We start from the raw sequence: 19,669 nt of genomic DNA on the forward strand, positions 1-19,669 counted from the left end.
ACAGGAGCAGGTAGAATTAATGCACTTATTTTTTGCTTTTCATTAGCTGTCAAGTCATTTAAGTAGATGTTAATATAAAAATGTTTACGTTCCCACACCGACAATGGATAAATGGAGCCGTTGGACAATTTTCACATCTTAGGTAAGAAGGTCAGTGTTAAGTAGTCAAACATTCGCTTCTGCTCTGTATTTTCCTGAAAATTACAGTCCGACAATCCTGTAAGACAACATCAGATGGCTTAGCGTGGCTCAAAACAGAAGCAACATCTTTCCATTTTTTGATTTCCCACTGTGCTTTCAAGCACCACAGTGCCTTCCCTCTCCGATGTAATACCTTTCCTTCTCATGTTGATCTCGAAGAGGGGAATTATTTCAGCATGAAACTGCATGCTCTCATATTCTTTTTGTTCCTGTTCCTGTTACTTCATCTCTAATGGGCAATTACTACAGACCCAATGCTGAGGCCATGTTATTGCACCAACCTCCAATTGATTGGCTGCCCATAGTACTTAGCTTCCACAAGCACTTTAAGGTTAGATTTCCCTGTTTAAATAATGGATTACAAGCCCATGAAAAGGGACCGCGTGGAAAATAAAAGGTTGAGATTGCTCTAATTGGAGGAGCCTCTCTGTGGAGATGAGAGGGGAACAGATTCCATACGAGTCTCCAGAGAGTAAGCTAGTTATGAGAGATAGAAATGGAAGCATCATGTTTCTCTCTTTTCTGTCTGTCTCTGTCTCTGCCTTTCTCTGTGCATGCATTCTTGTACACAAGTGAGTGTCTTTGCCCTGAGGCTTAAGGTCAAATGACACAACATTTTACAGGTTTATACGACTTTCTATCCCAGCTACGCGCTAATAACTCCCTCCCTCTGCTGGCTGTTTTTCATACCTCCCATAATGCTACATTTCCATCAGAGAGAGAGATGTCAAACTTATCACAGCAGGAAGCCTACTTGCTGGGGGTACTTAGTGGAGGAAGTCAGGGGGATTGTGGGAATTAGTGGAAATATACAGTATGTCTCCTCCTCTGTTCAAAGAGTCTTTGTAGTGCTTCACCTACTGGGGGGACCGTGTATGTGTGCGTGTCTGTGCCCACGTGTACTTGTGGTGTTTACAGCAGTGCTGATGCCCCCCACTAACACAGGTCTCAACAAGTCTCCAACCAATAGTCAAGGACACCTTAGACTCAATTACTGTGCTGGGAGTGTGTGTAGGACTGAGGAAAAAAACATCATCATTTTTACTGAACAGTAATAATATCCATATGTTAATAACTGCAGGTTTGTTTTTTTATTGTGTTTGTTTGAGAATAGGCAAGATTCATTATCTTTCCTGGGAAAATCCTGTAAAAACCAATACTTCAAAGAGCATATTTAACATATCTCAAGTACAATAACGTCATTAAGTGTAATTTTGAGTTTTGAGAAAGCTACATTAAGTCTAGTCATGTCAAAAATATTTGTTGTATCGCACCTTTCATCATAACTAGAATGATTTGTTGGCTGTGTTGGCTGTGTGACATGTGCTGTGAGGTCACAGCGACCTTGATGCTTGAACCTTTGACCAAAATCCATTTAGTTCCCTCGAGGAGTTCCCAGATGTTGTGTTTTGTGAGGTCACCGTGAACTTGACTCTGTACCTTTGAGTGCAAAAACTGAATCTGTTCATCTTTGAGTTCAAGTGGACTTTGTTCCTAAATTTGAAGAAATCACCTGAAGATGTTGCTAAGATGTAAAGCCTTTGGCTGTCAGCAGAGCAGAGGGATAAAAATATGAAATGGAAATATTGCATTAAAGGTCCTTTTCATAATGAGAATAACAAAAAAACAACTAAGTAAGCTGTGCAAAAACACATATCATTATCAGATATAAAAATGTCAGCAGAAACTAGGAACATGTCACCGATTTATTTAAAACAAGTGGGTTCAAGAAATCAGGAAAATGGAAATTTTACTGCAGTCCAATTAGACAGTTGGTTTCTCAAGTTGTATTTTGAAAACAAAACGCTTTATATTTTTGTCCTTGTGGAATCTTGTTTAGCTCACAATGTTGTCACATACTAACTCAACTGATTTTTTTTCATCATTTGGAAATTTTCTATTAGACATAATGATGCTGAGCTTGTTAAGAATACCACACCTCTCATGCTCCTGTGGAAAGTTGAGCTAAAGTTAAGACTTATAGCAGGCAAACAATAGTTTGATATTTACAAATCATTAGTTTGGACACAGCGCACTGAAAACCTATTTTCCCCCATATGTGCATAACTTTTAAATATGTAAATGAAATGTGTCTTGCACCAGAACAAAAGAAAAAAATCACAGAAACAAAGTAAAGATGAGGCGACCTGTAAACAATGTAAACTGCAGTCGTAATGAGATGACAAAAATTAGATGAAATGAAAACTTTCAGTGAGGCGCTGACTAAAGGCAACCAACTTCTGCCTCATCATTTGCATTTCAAAGTCATTCCACCTTAGCCAAGGACTGCGTGGGTGTGTATGTGCGTGTTTGTTTGGGTGTGTATGAAAAGTGTGCTGGTGTGTTTTGCGTAGGATATAGAGCAATGCTAGAGGGATACAGTAGACAGAGTCACACACAGTGTGCTTTGTAGATATGTGGCGCCCTCATATCTGTTTATTGATCAGAGCAGATGTGCGTCAATCAATCTTATCTGGGCTCCACACACTCTCCGGCTAACCTCCTGAGGTAGGCCAACCAATACTGCACCACACTGAGAGCCCCAAGCCACTCGTATTATCATCAGACACCTTGAGCAAATTTTCTCCTTCTTTGTGTATAAGTTTGCGAGTGTGTGAGAATAGCAGGGTGCAGGGAGCGTAAAGGTGCATTAGAGGACGGACGGGAAGAGAGAAAATGTGACAGCAGAAAAGCCAGATTAACCTCATCTTTATGTGCATGTTATTCCTTAGAATTTAGTCTTCCGGCGCACATCATACTGAGGCAGAATCAAACCTCTTGCCATCTGTAAAGTACGCTGCACAGAAGGCTGGCATTCGCTACAGATTAAAAATCAATGCTAATGTGCCTTTCAAGCGCGCCGGAGGTGGATGTGATCAAGGAGGAGTACGGCACATGATGCTCAGCAAAACTCATGAAACACAATCAATTCTGCCCTTCCAATGATGCAGAAAATCTGTGATCCAACGTATGCTGATGCCCTTTTATATGCAAGCCTGAAATAGAACAAATCTGTCGCCTGCTTACAACGCAAGTGATTTGTTCTGTTGCGAGCAGTCCATCATCTCAAAAGAGAATGAACGATGAAAAGCAGGGTGGATTCTCGCAACTGTCAGAGGTGCCACGGTCAAATTACAACTACAGTATGTTGGTGACAAAATGTATCTATTCTTCTTATTACTCACCTCGACACACGTTGCCGTTGTCAGGTTCAAATCCAGCCTTGCATGTGCAGCTGCCGATGGGAACCATCCACTCTCCATCTCCGTTGCAGTAGAGCTTTATAGGAACATCTACTTCCTCTGAGTTGGGGATACAGATCCCTCTTGCAATGACCAGGGAGGTGCTTTCAGCCCCTGTCATCGTCTCTGGAAAGATTGCAAAGTTCTGGACCACACTCGGGCACTTCTTATAAAAGACCCTGACTGACAGCAGAGACATGCAGGCACCATAGTCCTGAAATGCCAGGTAGAAGCCATTTTTAGACAGTGGCCCGAAGCTCCGCACCTCCGTGTTGACCTTCATGAGGCGTCCGCCAAAATCCACCTGCGAGAAGCTCTCGTCTGCAGCGATGGTGTCCACTTTGAGGTAAGGAGCCTCCATCCAGAAGGCTGTGCCTTTGGTGGCAATGACGGCGTCCGTTTCGTAGTAGTAGAGATTAAACGTCTCCTTGCAGGAGCCGGGGACGTTGGGGATGGAGCTGCAGTCGCGCACGGTGAATCGAATTTCCACATAGATGCGCTGTGCTCCGCGCCGATCAATGAAGGTGGTGAGGAGCCAGTTGTTTTGACTGGACTCGAAGACATTACACACCTGGTAGGTCCTGATGGTGTTGAGGTTCTCGTCATAGCCACTCACCTCCTCCCACTACACAGAGAGACAGAGAGAAGAGAAGGCACACACAGTTGATTAGTAATCATCAATGACAAGGCTGTGGTTATTCCTCATCCTTTGCTTGAGAATGCTAATATTGGCTGAGCCACAGAGAATTTGTACACATATCAGTAATCTCCCCGAGCCACCAAATTTCAGTCTTCTTCCTGGATTAACAGAAAGGAATCAGCCTATCGAGCTGTGGGGTTTACTCATCCATTGAGAACACAGAAATGTCCTTTTTCTGAATCATAAACTATTTCTTAAGTGCAGCAACTGCAAAAACACCACTTTGCTGTCTTGTTATCTAAATATGCTCAACAGCTGTAGTATGTGTACTACCATTGTATAAGCACAAACCCAGTAATTACTTGGGCTGTGCTGGTATTTGCCATCTATGCAGAGCGTGGCTGAGCAACGAGTTGACGCATTATAAAATGTGGTGTGTAACAAATTCAAGATTACGCACTATTGAATTACAATTAGACAGACGGAGACTACTACAGAGCAGCCACGAGCCAGTCGGATGGAAAGACATTTGCATACACACTAAACCGAAATACACTGCAGCCCCCCACCCCACCACCCCCTTTTTTTTGTTTTTTTGCAGGTGTGACCCACAAAGTATGTTGGATGAGCATCAGAAGCCCCTTGAGGTATTAACTCAGTGTGCCAAATCATGATGAAAATGTGCCATTAACATCTGGCTGGCATCACAGAGAATCAGGAAGAGGAATCACTGAAATAAAAAGAAGCTTGCCTCGAAGCTCGCTTTCAAATGAAAATTTTCAGACGAGAAAACCGTCCAGCTGGGCAAATGCTGGTCAAGCACAAAACTGTTAAGAGACACACAGTCTCCTGATATACTCAATACAAGGTTTTAATTTGGAGAGCTATACACGCAGCAGCAGAGCGGACCAAAAAAAAAAAAACATAAGGGCTGCATGCATTGCGACAGCAACATAAAAGGGCCCGCTGACTTGAAATGAATATTTTGTAAAAGAGAGACGGTGATTTGACACAGTTTCAAACAGAATTCTTTCTTCTCTGATCACTTCCACTGTCTGTAATAATACAATTCTTTATACTCCTATTTGAACCAGCAGCCCCCCCCTTCCTCAAATGATCCAAACAGCTGTAGGCGAGGACAAGCTAATGAGGTCCATAGTGTTGTGAGTGCGCCTCCAGTCAGTTCGTGTTTCTTGTGTGCATACATCTCCCGGTGCTTCCTCCTTCCTCTGACCTTTAACGCCCCAGCTGCTCAATCAGGCCTAATGGAGAGGAGAAGACATCAAGTCTCCATGCGCAGCCCCAACAACCACTCAAATGATAGAAAATATACACAATTCTTTATTAAATGAGTCCATAAAATGATGCGAGACGAGATATGCGTGATACATTGACACTGAATGCGAGGCAGTTTCGAGATATGGACAGAAATGGAGTATATGATGAAATTATTTGGCCCAAGGAGTACGTGGAAGCATCTGGAGGAAAAACAAGAGAGTTTGGGGCCGGGGTGGGGGAGAAGACACGTGGACAACGGTGACACTGCTGACATGATAAACGAGTTTACAGAAATCTGAGGTGCAAATTAAAGCCTTTTTTCACCACTGCTCCCTCTGTGCCCACTCTGCCCAGCTCTTCTCTACCCCCTCCCACCCTCCCCTCCCGCTCTCTTCTCCCGTCTCTGCTCTGTAATGACCATTCATCAGCATTACAGGAACCTGTCCCTTTCAGCACTGCCTGTTCATTAATACAGCCAGCCCTAGGCTCCTCTGCACCCGTCTGCTCCAGTCTAGGAGGGGGTCCTCACCGCCCCTCGTCTAGCCAAATGACCACCATCTTTCACGCCAGAGAGACTGGCCTGAGGCGTCTCCGATAGTGCCCATCTGAAATCTGTCCAGAAATTCATTGGCTCATATAATAATGAACTACAATTTTTCATTATATGTATTTTATTTTTTTCCTCCTCGGTGGGTACTCAGTGACACCATTGTGTCAGAGACAAACAAAACTATTACAGGTGCATGAGTTACTTAGCAGAAATTAAACTTTATAACACAAAGTGCTATTATCTTTTCAGTTCTTTGTGTTCATCTGCTGTTTATGTATCTGTGTGTGTGTGTGTGTGTGTGTGTGTGTGTGTGTGTGTGTGTGTGTGTGTGTGTGTGTGTGTGTGTGTGTGTGTGTGTGTGTGTGTGTGTGTGTGTGTGTGTGTGTGTGTGTGTGTGTGTGTGTATGTGTGTGTCTGAGAACGTGCTGTTTATAATTTGATGGTTTACCGACCACATATTGATTTGCTGGGTGTTGTTTTGCTGCTGAGGAGCTGGAGGCTACACACCACATTTCTGAGTCTGCAGGTCCAAAACATTTGATCACTCAGAGTATTAACATTTGTATTTTCCTCAGCATCTTCATCATTTAGCTTGTCCTAGTAACAACATTAAAATGCATGCGATACATGCGTTTAAGTAGCAAGGACACCATATGTAAGCAGCTCATGCCCTAAAGTCAGATCAATACTCTGCCGAGGTTTCCTATTTCTATTTCTATGCTCTCACACAGACCTTTTACATCATTTAAATCAAATCTTTCTCCTGCACTCTGTGACATCTCCCTGACCTTGCCCGCTAAGAGCGAAAAGCGAAGGCATCATCACCTGTCACCACTGATAATGGAATTCCCTGGTCTTTGCATCCATTTCCTCCTCAAGGATTTGTGTATAAAATAACGCTGTTAGCCCCGCGCTGTGTATATTTAGTCCATGCATTATGGACCTGAGTGCACATGTACTGCATGTTGCTGGTATGTATCATTCATATCTGCTCAAGGTGAACAAGGTGTGGGGGGTAGACAGGGGTTTGATTATCTTTATGTGCCCCGGGAGCAGTTTCTGCTTTTGTACGGTGCTGCCACATGTTCAGGTGATAAGAGATAATGTTCTCTTTGTGGAGTCAGGTGAGAAGGCGCAGAGCAGCAGCAGCAGTAGAACTGGATTACATCTGGATAAAAATGGTAGTTATGGGGAAAACAAAAAGACCAGCATCACATAAAAGAGATGTACTATTTTGTGTCTCTATAAAGTCGCCTCCCTCTCATTTTGTTTTACTGTAAACATCTCTGCATCATCATAACCATAATTTATCAACATCACTTGAATAAACTTTCTTGCTGATAAAACACTTGACAAACGCCGAGACCCTCTTAACACAACACTCATTACGGCAACCAACTGCACCCATTGGCTTCCCTTTGCTTTTGCCACTAACCCGCTCAACTCCTGCCCCTGATTGTCAAGTGTAGTCATTGTGTGTGTCATTACTGCAGCTCTGTTTTATGGGTGAGGAGATGGAAGGGCTATGGATTCACAGGGCGCTTAATGTTTGTGTTAATGACCAGTCACAGCTAGCTGAGCTGGAGAAGAGAGGGTGGAGGAAATGAGACAGGGTGATGGATAAAAGAAAAATACAGGAGTGAAGAGGAATCAAGGAGAAGGGGAGGCGGTAATATATTCAGGCTGATGTTCCCCTTCCCACAGCCTCAGTTCGCTGCCATCAACCATCGATACTCTGCCCTCATAAAGGCCATTCATCACATTGATCTCCTGCCATTACCTTCAAAGGCTAAAATAACACAGAGCAGCTCAGATGGCCGCGGTCTCGCTCTAGAGGGCCACAGCATCCAACAGTGGACTGGGGGACGAGCACAGCCTCAGTCTCAGAGCTGGGAAGGCTAACCCATTGAAGCATGAATGTATCACCTGTGGACACTAACAGGAGAAATGGGCTGGACTAATAAGTCATTTGGAACAGGCATGGTGGGAGCAGGACAGGCGCCACAACATGCTGCAAAGGTAATGGGGTCCAGTCCAAAAATAGTACAGATGGTCAGCCCTTTTTCACCACGGGAAACTTTTTCAGGGGCCTCTGAGAACTTCAGGAGCTTCACTTGCTTATATTTCACTCTGGACAATGAACTTTGTGGTGAAGAAGTTTAAAGCAGAAGTGAGTGATCCGGTCGTTTTAGCTAATGCTGCGTTCCAGGCAGGCTTTTGAAATCGTAAATTACAGCTTCAAGTCACAACTTACGACTTTGTAGCGTTCCAGGCAACCCACTCGTGTTTTTCCGACCTGTTTTACCGGTGAAAGTCACTATAACGGCCACTCGTAACTTCCGACCGGTGAACTCGTACCAGATCGAACTGGTACCACTTCACGGTCGGAAAAATACGAGTTTCCTTGAACGCACCATAACAGTCCTCGTCGCTACGTCACCACATTCACGGCGTTCCTTGGCTGCACACACAGCCCTGCATGCCGTTCTCTCTCCTCATTGGATAAAAACTGTAGGATACGATAAATGTTTTCTCTTCGGCTCAGAGCAGAGCAGAGGGACTGAGAGACCCGTGTTTCAGTCCAAACACTCTATGTAAGTGATTGCTGTCGGAAGATATAACTATTTAAGACTTATATTAACACAAATATATCACTCACTTCTGCTTTAAGCACCTATCAGAGGACATTTTGCCAAAATAACCACTAGCCTACTGGTTAGTTATAAACCTTAAAACTGCTTGAGTTGTTCACAACAGTCATTCACACAATAATCAGCTTGTATTAAGGAAGTTATTTTCTATTTCATAAAGAGCCAGTCAACCATAATTGACTTTTATTTTAATTTGTCATAATTGTTTCAGAGCTGTTATGTTAAAGTAAAAAATAAAAAAAACCAAAAACCCACAAGAATAAACATTAGCATCTTATTTGAAAGACAGAGGTTTTGCCTTTTTTAGTATAATCAGTCTTTCCCTCTATCTCTGCAGGTCTTTCTCTATTTGTAGGGTGACACAACAGTGCAGATAACAAAGAACAACAATACTGCTGAGTTCTTGTCTCCACTAAAGCTGTTGCAATGCATTATGGGTACTGTCCAACTTGCATAATTTAGAGATCTACAGAAAAAGATCCTTACACTCTGAGTTTTGTTCCTGGGGCTCCATTTTTCCTCAGGCTATTTGGTGGAAGGGGCCAGTGGCTGCTACGCAAACAAATTCAGCAATAAAGCATGAGCGAAACAACTTCTACTACTGCCTTGATGTACTGTAACGCTGCACACCGGCCAAAACACTCGGTGTGGTTGTGGCTTAAAACACATAAAAATAAGTCTTGACTACTTTTAGCTCATCATTCAACCTCAAGTCAATTCACACAAGACAAGAGACTTGAATTGAGAAGCATCTCTTAGGCTGATCTTTAACCCCCAGTCTGCCGTCTGATCCTCTCTGGAGTCACACTCACAAACTGCCTCTCAAATCCATCAGCACCAGTTAATACAGCTACATGCTCAGACATACTGAGCACAGATGGATGATGAGCAGCTCACAGTATTTCCACATCTAAAGCTCCTCAGCCTAGAAAGGTCTACAAAATGCCACTGCAAATAGTGGGAGAGCGCCTGGCAAGTGTTTCTTGAATGGCTGTCAAAACTCCGAATACTCAGTCTGATGATGGGCTTTTTACAACAGGACCCAAGGCAAGAGATGCATTTAATAGTAGTGAGTAAGGGCTGACTTTGTCCCCACGTATGATCTACTGATGCAGTTTACAACCAATTTTTTCTTTTTGCCCTTTTAAATTAAAGCACTCAACTCTGAGCTTACCCTTCAAAGGAATATGGTTTGTAGGAGAAGTTGCCTCAAAATTAACATCTTGTTCCCCAAAGAATTCTAGGCCTGGATTGTGTTTATATAGTGTTTCCGCCAGCAGTACAGCTAGGGTGTTGTGTTTACCTCTGTAAACCCAAGAGGAATGGCTGGCACATGTGTGAGCACTTTCTACCTAAGAGTTGTCTGTTCATCTATCATTGCAGGAGTAAAACATGTGGGTGGAGGCGAGGAGGAGATTGCTTTTTCATACTACAGGCTTGGGATGGACATTTCAGTAATGAGCCTATTTGTTATTCATGTCAACACAACATAGGACTGAGGCTGGGAAAAGTATACCTTCATAGAATCTTTTTTTTTTTTTTTTTTTCAAATAATTGGGCATGAATAAATCAGTATTTAAAGAGCTGGCTTTTGATAAAAAGCGAACAAAAGAAAAGGAGTGGCAGACATGCAGGTGAAATTCACACTGACAGATTTGCAAAGGCCAAGGTCTCTGAAGGACAGTGGATTATAGCTGGACATGAAAAGCTGAGATAGGGATTGAACTCTTTATGCCCCTGCTGAAAGATGCTCTTCTCATTTTGCAAAGCTCACCACTGACTGTAATCACAAGCCAGATAGTTTTTTTTTTTCAAAGGCTGCTTCGGATCCCTCTGACTTAATGAGGATATTTGCATTTCAACCTCTGGGTCTCTTCCTTGAAGTCAATTGAATGGACACGTCATCTAGGAGCAACAGTTGATTTGCTTTGGTAACAATAACTGCAGCTACATTGACTCACATTCACGCACAAGGTTGTTGGGAGACACATGCTCATAAGTCTCTTGTAAATTCACATATTCCGTAAGCTACGCCTCATCTCCCACCTCACTCTCATACACATACACACTCTCACACAGCCAGACTGCAGCTTCTAAAATATGCAGTGGCATGATTGCTATTATCATTTCTGATCAGCTGTGTTATTGAATGAGGGCTGCTGTCAGACCAGTTGCATGGGAATGATTATTTTTGCGGGGCATCTGAGGCCTAGTTCCGCCTGGCTGAATGTGATGGATGGGGAGGAAATGGTGATGTCTGAAACACTCCCAGTCCTGCCAGATCCCGGCTACTCTATAATTACAGTCACACAGTTTGACTGAGCTCGGACAGAACTCTGTCCGCCTGCGTCCAAATGAGACTCATTGAAGATCTGCTCCCAGGCCACGCCCACATCCAGGTCGATACATTTACTAAACTGACGGGTTAAACACGTGACTTTATGCTGGTGTTGCTGAGAGTAAACAAACAGTATACAAGCCTTTTTTCTCTTCTGTTTTGTTGCTTTCATGCCAAACTTTTATCTCAATGTGTGTTTATACTCTGAGAAAAATGCTGTGTTGACACATTATTGGCAATTTGGTCTCATTACATGCTCTCAAATCTCTTTGATATGCCTTTTTTTCTTAGATCCTGAAAGTGACGCACATAATTCAAGCAAACAACCCTCCCAGGCATCTCACTCCCCCACTCCTCCGTCCAACTTCTGTAACATCATTATTAACACTTTATTTTTTAATTACACGCTGCCTGCTGCTAGTAGACGCAACCCTCCTAGATATTGTAGATGTTGCTAAATGCAGCCACTACTGTTTACAGTGAGGAGAGAGTGCAGGCTGGAAATGAACATGAATGGGTTTTCCACTAAAGAGTAAAATTTCAATGTTAGCTGCAGGCAATTCATCCACACCATATCTACAGATTTCAGCAAAAAAGAGATCTTAATATTAAGCATAAAAAACTAGTGGGTGGTGCAGCAGTTACAAGGTTGCTTGGCATGGGAAAACAGATAAGTTGTACAGTAGTCAATGTTTTAAATACAAAATTAAAATGTGGATTGGATGACTAATACACATTTTCCCTTGACAAATATTGTATTTTGCGATTGCTACAACTATGATAACCATTTTGTAAAAACAATTATCATGATCTGTCTTTTGGTGATTCATCTCAGTCCTGATATTCATTTATTTTACTTTACATGTCACATTTTGTGGATTTAATATAATATTTTCAACTGTATTGCTAACTCTAAATGCCAGTAGTCCCCTGTTGTTAATTTGGACTGTCGAGGTAAAAGAAAATAGTCATTTGTTAAGGTTTGTGTGAAGCTGATGAAATAATTTTTAGATATTCACTTGATTAAAGTCTTTGGAAATGAATATGCATGCCGAAAAAATAACTAAATGACAGCTTTGGAAAACTTCATTAAGTCAAGTGTAGGACAAAACAATGTGTTGAAAAACCGAACTGTTTCCTGAAGACTCGTATCTGACAGAAACCCTGGTAACACCCACTCAGGTATCTTGAGAGAAACCAAGTAGCTGACACTGCTTCAGCTCGGCCCTCAGTTACCAGTAGCAACATTACCTTGAGTCACCCTGTGCAAAAGGCTAAAGCTGTGTGTTCAGTTGATATCTGACAGCCTCCGCAACCTTATGGATCTATTGTGGGGGACGATAAGGAGGAAGACTAAATGATTCACCATGACTGTGTATATATACACACTGAAGCTGCTGGTGTGACCTTGTGCACCGGCAGGTATGTACAGAAGAAGAAGAATGAGAAGCCAAAAAGTGGAAGAAGGGCAATGGAGAAGGAGAAATAGAGAAATCCAGAGAGACAGCAGACAGAATGTAACTATTAAGAGCTTAATTTATTTAAAGCAGACATGAGGAATAAAAATGATGAACAGAAATGGAATGTGATAACAAGGGGTAAAGGCAGTGAGAGAAACACTGAAAGGGAGCGCGAGGAGTGAAAGCTGTCGCCCTGCAGGCTCCCTGGCCCCCTATGGCCCAAGGCGAGGCCATTTAGGGACGAACCACAAAGACCATGTCAGCGGGGGACAGGAGAATGGCAGGGTATCGAGGCTTTTGGGTGCAAAGGGGGCCCCCGCCTGTCAACGTCTATGTGTGCATATATGCGTGTGTGTATGTGTGAAGAAAAAAAAAATCTCTGTAAAGCATTACACCTGACAGGCCTGTCCTCAAGACATAAAGACGGAGAGAGGGAGGGATGGTGGGGAAAGAAGGTGGATGGATGGGTGGGTGGGGTGGTGAGGATGGCTTGGTTAGGTGACGATAGAGCGGAAAGTCTGAGCTCTGAGGTAGACAAGCTGGAGTAAGGAAAACCTGAGGGGAAATTAGACATTGAAACAGTCAGTGTGGGTTACAAAAAAAAAAAAAAGATGCAGTGAAAGAAAAGAGGGATTTACTGTTATTTCTGCCAGCTCTGTAGGACTGCTGAAATGGCAGGTATACTGCAGGTACTGGGATAGACACATAGCGACTCCCACACACTGAAGTCAGACTCAGCCTCCAGCCACTCCTCCAAAGTCATGCCAAATTAACGATAGATTCATTTCTCCTTTCTTTCATATTGTCCTAGTTCTACTATGTTCTTCTTTTATTTATACTTTGATGAAAAAAAAAATGTCCTTGGTTTCTCATACATCCAAGAGAATTGTTATATGTGAACTATTGAGGGAAAATTCACAGGAAGGAAATCAATAATTGAGCTAGCCACATGTTCTTTTATTTCAAAAGGGAAAACAGAAGAAAGGTTAATTTTTTTTTTTTCAAGTTGGGAAAAAACAGCATCCAATTTCAAAGCAGCCTAATTTATCTCGTTCTGCACACTCCTAAATATTCTCCTCTTGTGTGTAACCACATGTAGATGTTGCGTTCTTGGCCATGTCTCCTTTGCAAATGAGATTTGGAAATGTAAATTAAATCTTACCTGCAAACAAATGTTTAGAGTTAAAACATGCTACGGGAGCGGTTTCCAAAGAAGGTACAGTCTGACAAAAAAAGAAACACAAATACGACGCCCAAAGAACACAGAGCCACACACGCACAAACACACTCAGACAGGAAGCCAAGGATGCGTTGTGATCCAAGTGATTCGAAGGTATTACCATTCCAGTCATCACACCGAGCAGAGACGTCTGTGTCTGAGCTTACAGAGCAGGTTCAGCTGTCTGGCTATACACACCTAAATCACACTCAATAACCTTGGAGGTAAAATAAAACGGGTCTCCCACTGGTATGACGATGTCTGCTACAGTATGTGTGTGTGAATGTGTACATCCACATACGATGCCCATTCCTCAAGGATTTATAATGAGATATACGAATAACTTTATTAATCCCCAAAGGGAAATTAATGTCTGTCAGCTCATCGACCATTTGCAGAAGAGTTAAAAAGCCTGATGGCTGAAGGTAGCTACTGTACAAAGGATCTTCTTTCTTCGTCCTGCAGCAAAGAGAGAGGGCCGGTTAACCCTGTGTATGTAGATATATGTAATTACTTGTATGGATTAGTTTACTTTATGCAAGTATTTCTTGGTCTTTTTTTTTTGGTCGTTTTTGTTCCATGTCAGGTTGTTATGTTCCTGACATTGTTCACATTCATGTATGTTGGTCTTTTTGTTGTACTGTTAAAAAGCGATAAAAAGTGAATTACAAAAAAAAAAAAGAGAGAGAGAGAGAGAGAGGGCCGCCCACCACCGCTGCTTTCCTGGTCCATCAAGGTGCCATGAAGTGAATGATCCAAGTTGTTCAGAATGGTCTCTATCATCTTCAGTGTGCAACTCTCCACCACATCCCCCAGTGAATCCATCAGGGAAACATGATTGAAGTCAAGTGTGTCAGGATGTTTGGCCTGTATCCTTCCAACTTCATGGAGAACTTTACTTTGAACTTCAGCCGTTGGTGGGATGTACACAAGTATTGTTATGATTTGAAAAAATTGAGTCTTCACCAATATCTCCGGCTCATCACTCTTGTTGGGCAGAGTTGATATTTCCCATGTTGACTGACGGCAGAAAGGACCCACAGTTCATCTCCACTTCAGGCCTTTAACCTTTGCACCACCAGCATGGCAACCACGAAAGCACCTCTTTATCTCAGCTGGAACAGGGTGGCGTCCTCCAGACCTGCTCTATTTTCAGTGAAAGAATCTCCTCTCCCCACAGAAGTATCCATCAGTATTTGACAAAATACAACAAAAACATACAAAAATAAAGCAGAGGTTGAGTAAAAGCTCAGAGCTACCAGACTTTGCTGCTCCTGGTTGAAGCGCATGTTCTGGAATAAATGTGTGAATGCGTGATCATGTGCATACTTCCATCAGTTTGGGCTTGGGTGTGTGTGTGTGTGATTGTGCGCATGTAATGTAGGCACTCTTCTCACCCGACCGCTGAAGCGCAGCCAGCATGACTCAATGTCGTTTTTCTCCTCTCATTCCATTTCAGCTCGGACTCTGTCGGTTCAGAGTTCACCTCCACTCACCCCCCCATCTCTCTCTCACGTTTACTCCTTCTCACTCATCCTCAATGTTTTTTTCCCCTCTCGATCTTTCTCTGACTCTTATTATCTATACTCAACCACCCCCTTCCTCCCTCCTCTCTCATTTTCACTCTCCTAATTTTACTTTCTTTTTTTCCTCTTGTTCCCTTATGTCCGTTGAGGCCACTGCCTGTCTGTCAGTCTGCCTGTCTGTCTGTCTGACTGTCTGTCTGTCAGGCTATGAATAATTGAGGAGTATTGAGTCTGGTCAGCAGATGGCGAGATGGCCGTTATAGATCTATCTGTGCTCTTTAGGAATCACTGAGTGTATGCTGACACCTGTCCAGTAAAGGCCCACAGGAGCTTTGCTGAAGCACAGGGCACAGTGGGGGGAGCAAAGATGGGACACGCCCCCAAACTCTCCCTCTCTTCTCCACAGCACCTGCAGTCACACACACTCCCATATGCAGGTGTACATATGCAACAGTGCATTCAGGTCCTTGAATTTATGCCTGAGCACACACGAGCCTGCTTGTGAAAATACATGGGAGAGTAAATACAAACAAAGTGAGGGTGAGATCTATTCTGTCTCTGTCCTCTTTTTATGCACTTGCAACAAAAGAACTGAGGGATTTCTCTGAAAATCTCCTCTTTATCTTCCTGCTCCCGTCTCGCTCCCGTTGCTTTTCCTGTCCGAGGTGTCCCCTCAGTATTTATCCTCCACACCCCCCTGTCTATTCACTTCGCCCAGTCTTTATCCCGTTCTGCCCAAAGCCCCTTACAACTACAACAACCTGCCCTGTTCCGCCACGCTCGACAGCACCCACAGCCTCGGTCAGCGCAGACACCGCCACCCATCTGACCCCCATAACCCCCATAACACCCCCTTCCCCCAAGGCTCTCACCCCAAAGCCTGAGCTCCGTCTGTGACCTCCTAGAGTCACATGAGCTATAACCCAAGCCCCCGTCCACACGCACAGCTGAATGTTTCTGGGCTACAGGGCTGCCTTTTCTTTGCCACACACAATTGATCTTTTAAACTCTCTCCCTCCGGTTTCTCCTAATCCCCCCCTCCTCCTCCTGATCCTGCAACCCCTTCAGCCCCTCCACCATCACAACCAGATTTCTCTTCCGCACTCCTCTCATCTCTCGTTCCCTTCCTGCCTCCCTCACTCCACACTCGTCTAATCCCATCCGTCCCCCTCCCCAAAAGAAAGCTATTTTTTCTAGTTCCCCTTTTATCTAATTCAGTCAAGAATGATGCAGAAAAAATTAAGATAAAGAAACGCCTGTTTCTTTTCTGTAAAGGCTCAGAATTTCTTAATGTGTGTGTCCACTAAGCACCTTTTCAGACTGCCAGCATCTCTATTCAGCTATTCATTTTTTATTCTTTCACAGCCAACTTGATTACAAAGTATTCTTTCTTTTGAGAACATTCCATATTTGATCGCTCCAAACTTTAATCCAAACCAAAATCTTAGAGTTCAGAAAAGTTAAAACATAAGTTTTAAGTTGACATCACTGCTTTTGATGTCGAGGAAAAGTTCACAAAAGCAAAACCATATGAATAGTAAGCCCACATCATCATGCAAGATGTCCCTTTCAATTTTCTCTCAGGTATAACTAACTGGCTGACTTTTTGCTTTTGTGTGATTGGTACAGCTACAGTTTTGTCTTCCCAGGCTGTGATCAGAACCAAGGCTGGACCAGCCCATTATTAACGTTAAATGTCAAAATTTAATTTTTATTTTAATTTTAATTTCTTGTTAGTGGCTACTAATTTCAGTTTTTAATCAGACAAGTGTTTCTGCTAATGAGTTTTTAAAAAGCAGCGATGGTTAACTAGTGCATGGTTTTTCTTGTAGATCGTAGTTCTTTTGTTTTTATGTCTGACTGTGGACTGCTTCGATGGTGGGACTTAAGGAGAAGTAGGTTATTTGATTTTGTAAGTCGAGGTTCAGCAGTGTTTTGTTTTTGGAAGTGTTTGCCCTCATGTCAGGGAGCTTGACAAGCTAATGTCAATGGTTGGAGCTGTTTGGCCCGGCGGTGCAGCATGCCCTGGAGTGAGAAATCCAAGCACATAAAACAGCATGACAGCAGCCTGACCACTGCCGCCTGGCTCCCACACACCCTGTGTCTCAGATGGAGAGGGGTCGAGGGTCTGATTGGTGTTCCCTAGGGCCAGGGGGTAAGCCCTGAGGGCCGAGGGCTGGCTGACTCAGTTCTGATACTGGCCACTGTTGTAAGTGGGGTTGGTCTTAGGCACTCAGGTAGGAAATATTCACCCTCTGGGGGAAAGTTGCCATGGAAAAGGTAGATCTTTGGACATGACGATGTTTCAAATCAGTCCACATCAAGTTAACGTAATATAGAATCAGCATTTTTCAGCTATAAATGCTCTGTAGCTAACAGTTTTTTTTCTTACTCAGCACTTGGGGTTCTTGTTTTTCCACAAAAAATAAAGTTCACTGTTAGGAAATGAATTATGCAATGGTTGAGCCTCTTACTTGTTTTAAGCTTTACTTGAGGTCCACACATGGATTTATCGGTTTTGATTATGAGGATAAGTAGCTTTGGTACAGTCTTAATTTTTTTTTACCCACTCCACTTTATTGGTGCCATATTTTTTGTCATGCAAAGGGTGAAAATCCTTTAGAAACTCTGTTAGGTGTGTGTACGCATGACCATGAAATCGTTATTTTCCTCCAGTATACATCTGACTGTATTCACGGTTTTTCCTTCAATCGCTTAACCTAATAAATAATTATCAGGTTTAAAATTAAGATTTCATGTTGTTGAAAGATGCAAACAATCACATTAAATATAAGTATAGATAAATGTACTTAAGTGATGCTATTCAGTGTGCATGTGTGGTGTACATGTGTGCAAGACAGAGAATGAGAGCGAGAGGACTGACAGAGAAAAACTGATGAGCGGCTAAAGTCCACAGAGGGAGAGCAGGAATCCAACTGAAATGAAACAATAGAGAAAAGCTGCAGCAGACATACATTATGAAAACATATTGTACTATTGTCCATTGTACACATCTGTTTGCCTTCTGAGCTCGCTTTCTCTGGAGCATGATGCTAATACAGAGAGCGCACTCGCATTCTGTTGCTACATTCATGTGGCCAACCCTGATATGTCCTCATGTTTACACCACTGGAACTAATGACACAGCTTCTGCAATCTTTCAAAATCATCCCTTCAGGTCAGCTAAACACGAACACACACACACACCCAGACACACACATATTCACTTCTTACGAACTCTTGAAGGAGGAGTTACGGAAGGAAATTAATGAGGTATATCAAATGGCGCAGGTACAGCACTAGAGTGTGCCTTTTCTCCTGTTGTGTGTGTGTGTGTGTGTATATTCAAGATCTGGTTCAACAAAAAGAAGCAATTTGACCACTTAGCCACTAACTATACACACACATACATATAAATCATTATTAAAAGCAGCATGTGTAGTCATACATGTCAAAGTGCCCTCTGCAGATTCCATATAGGCCTCAGTGTAATGGTTCTGTGATTTAATTTTTTTTTTTAATTAACCTTCGACTCAGCTTGTGAATGATGTAGAATATGTTCATTTATACCCATGTTGGATACCTCAGTTTATTTATTAAATACTAGGTTTCCAAATCAACTGCAGAGTACACCGACAAATTGGTGCACCTGCAGCCCTCAGATATTGACCAAGGTTGACATAATTATATCTTCTGCTCTGCTGCAACAGAAATCCATTACAAAAAAAAGCTCAATTTACTGTGTGTGTTTTCATGTTTTTGTTAGGGTTATTTTGTTTTTTTTGCTTGTGTGTGCGTGTGCATTTCTTCGAAATCAAGCTGCATCTTTCACACTAAACCACTAAGGTCAAGGAAGTTGTGTAGCCAAGTGAGTTCCACCAGTGAGCGGCGTGAGTGTATTCTCCCTACAGCAGATCTGCCTGAACCGCTACAACAGGAGTAGCTTGGAAAACTATGCTCGACACAGACAGGAGGCTCTGTGTGCCTGGAGGCTTGCTGAACTGAGCAGCCTTCGATGAAAACAGCACAGTAAATGTCTCTACTCAGTAGATCTTACTGGATATTTCCTCTTCACAGATGCTGAGGCCAATCCATGCAAAAAAAAAGAAGTTCATCTTTGCATTAGCGCAGTCAAAGTTAATGCAATAATAACACATTTACCTAAATTCCTTTTAACGGCAGTTTTTTTTTTTGGACGCGCAATTAACATAGGTTCTGTTAAACTCGCCTTTGGCCCGACACATAGTTTGAATTGCTGGAAACAAATCAGCTCTCTGCTAACATTTACCACGCCGCAAAGGATAATGAAAAAAAAATCTGAATGGTAAGTTCAGCCACAAAGTCCTGCCAGATGGTTCTGTCGATAAAACCAAGGTTATTTGCAGTTACTGTCAGTGTGAAATGAGTTACCACTGGAGCATGTCTATCCTATATTAAACACTTATCCTTTATTAAATAATCCCTTTAAGGTACATTTTATTAAATAATGCCTTTAAGGTACATTTTGTACAAATAAAAAATGTGAAATTCATTTTCAATTAACTATGGACATGTGAATAACGGC

The 19,669-nt window shown here is 42.6% G+C and overlaps 1 protein-coding gene across 1 annotated transcript in view; it reads right to left on the reverse strand.

Moving 5' to 3' along the window:
* The window catches only part of ephb1 (EPH receptor B1), a gene marked incomplete at its 3' end in the record, with an annotated part of 149,638 nt that overhangs the window by 81,656 nt on the left and 48,313 nt on the right, over nucleotides 1-19,669 (reverse strand). The window contains exon 3 of the mRNA XM_083991707.1: nucleotides 3,387-4,068. Coding sequence (XP_083847833.1) covers nucleotides 3,387-4,068 — 682 coding nt within the window. The remainder of the gene's footprint in view (nucleotides 1-3,386; nucleotides 4,069-19,669) is intronic.

Source organism: Trachurus trachurus (genome assembly GCF_905171665.1).
Source record: "Trachurus trachurus genome assembly, chromosome: 17".
Lineage (NCBI taxonomy): Eukaryota > Metazoa > Chordata > Actinopteri > Carangiformes > Carangidae > Trachurus > Trachurus trachurus.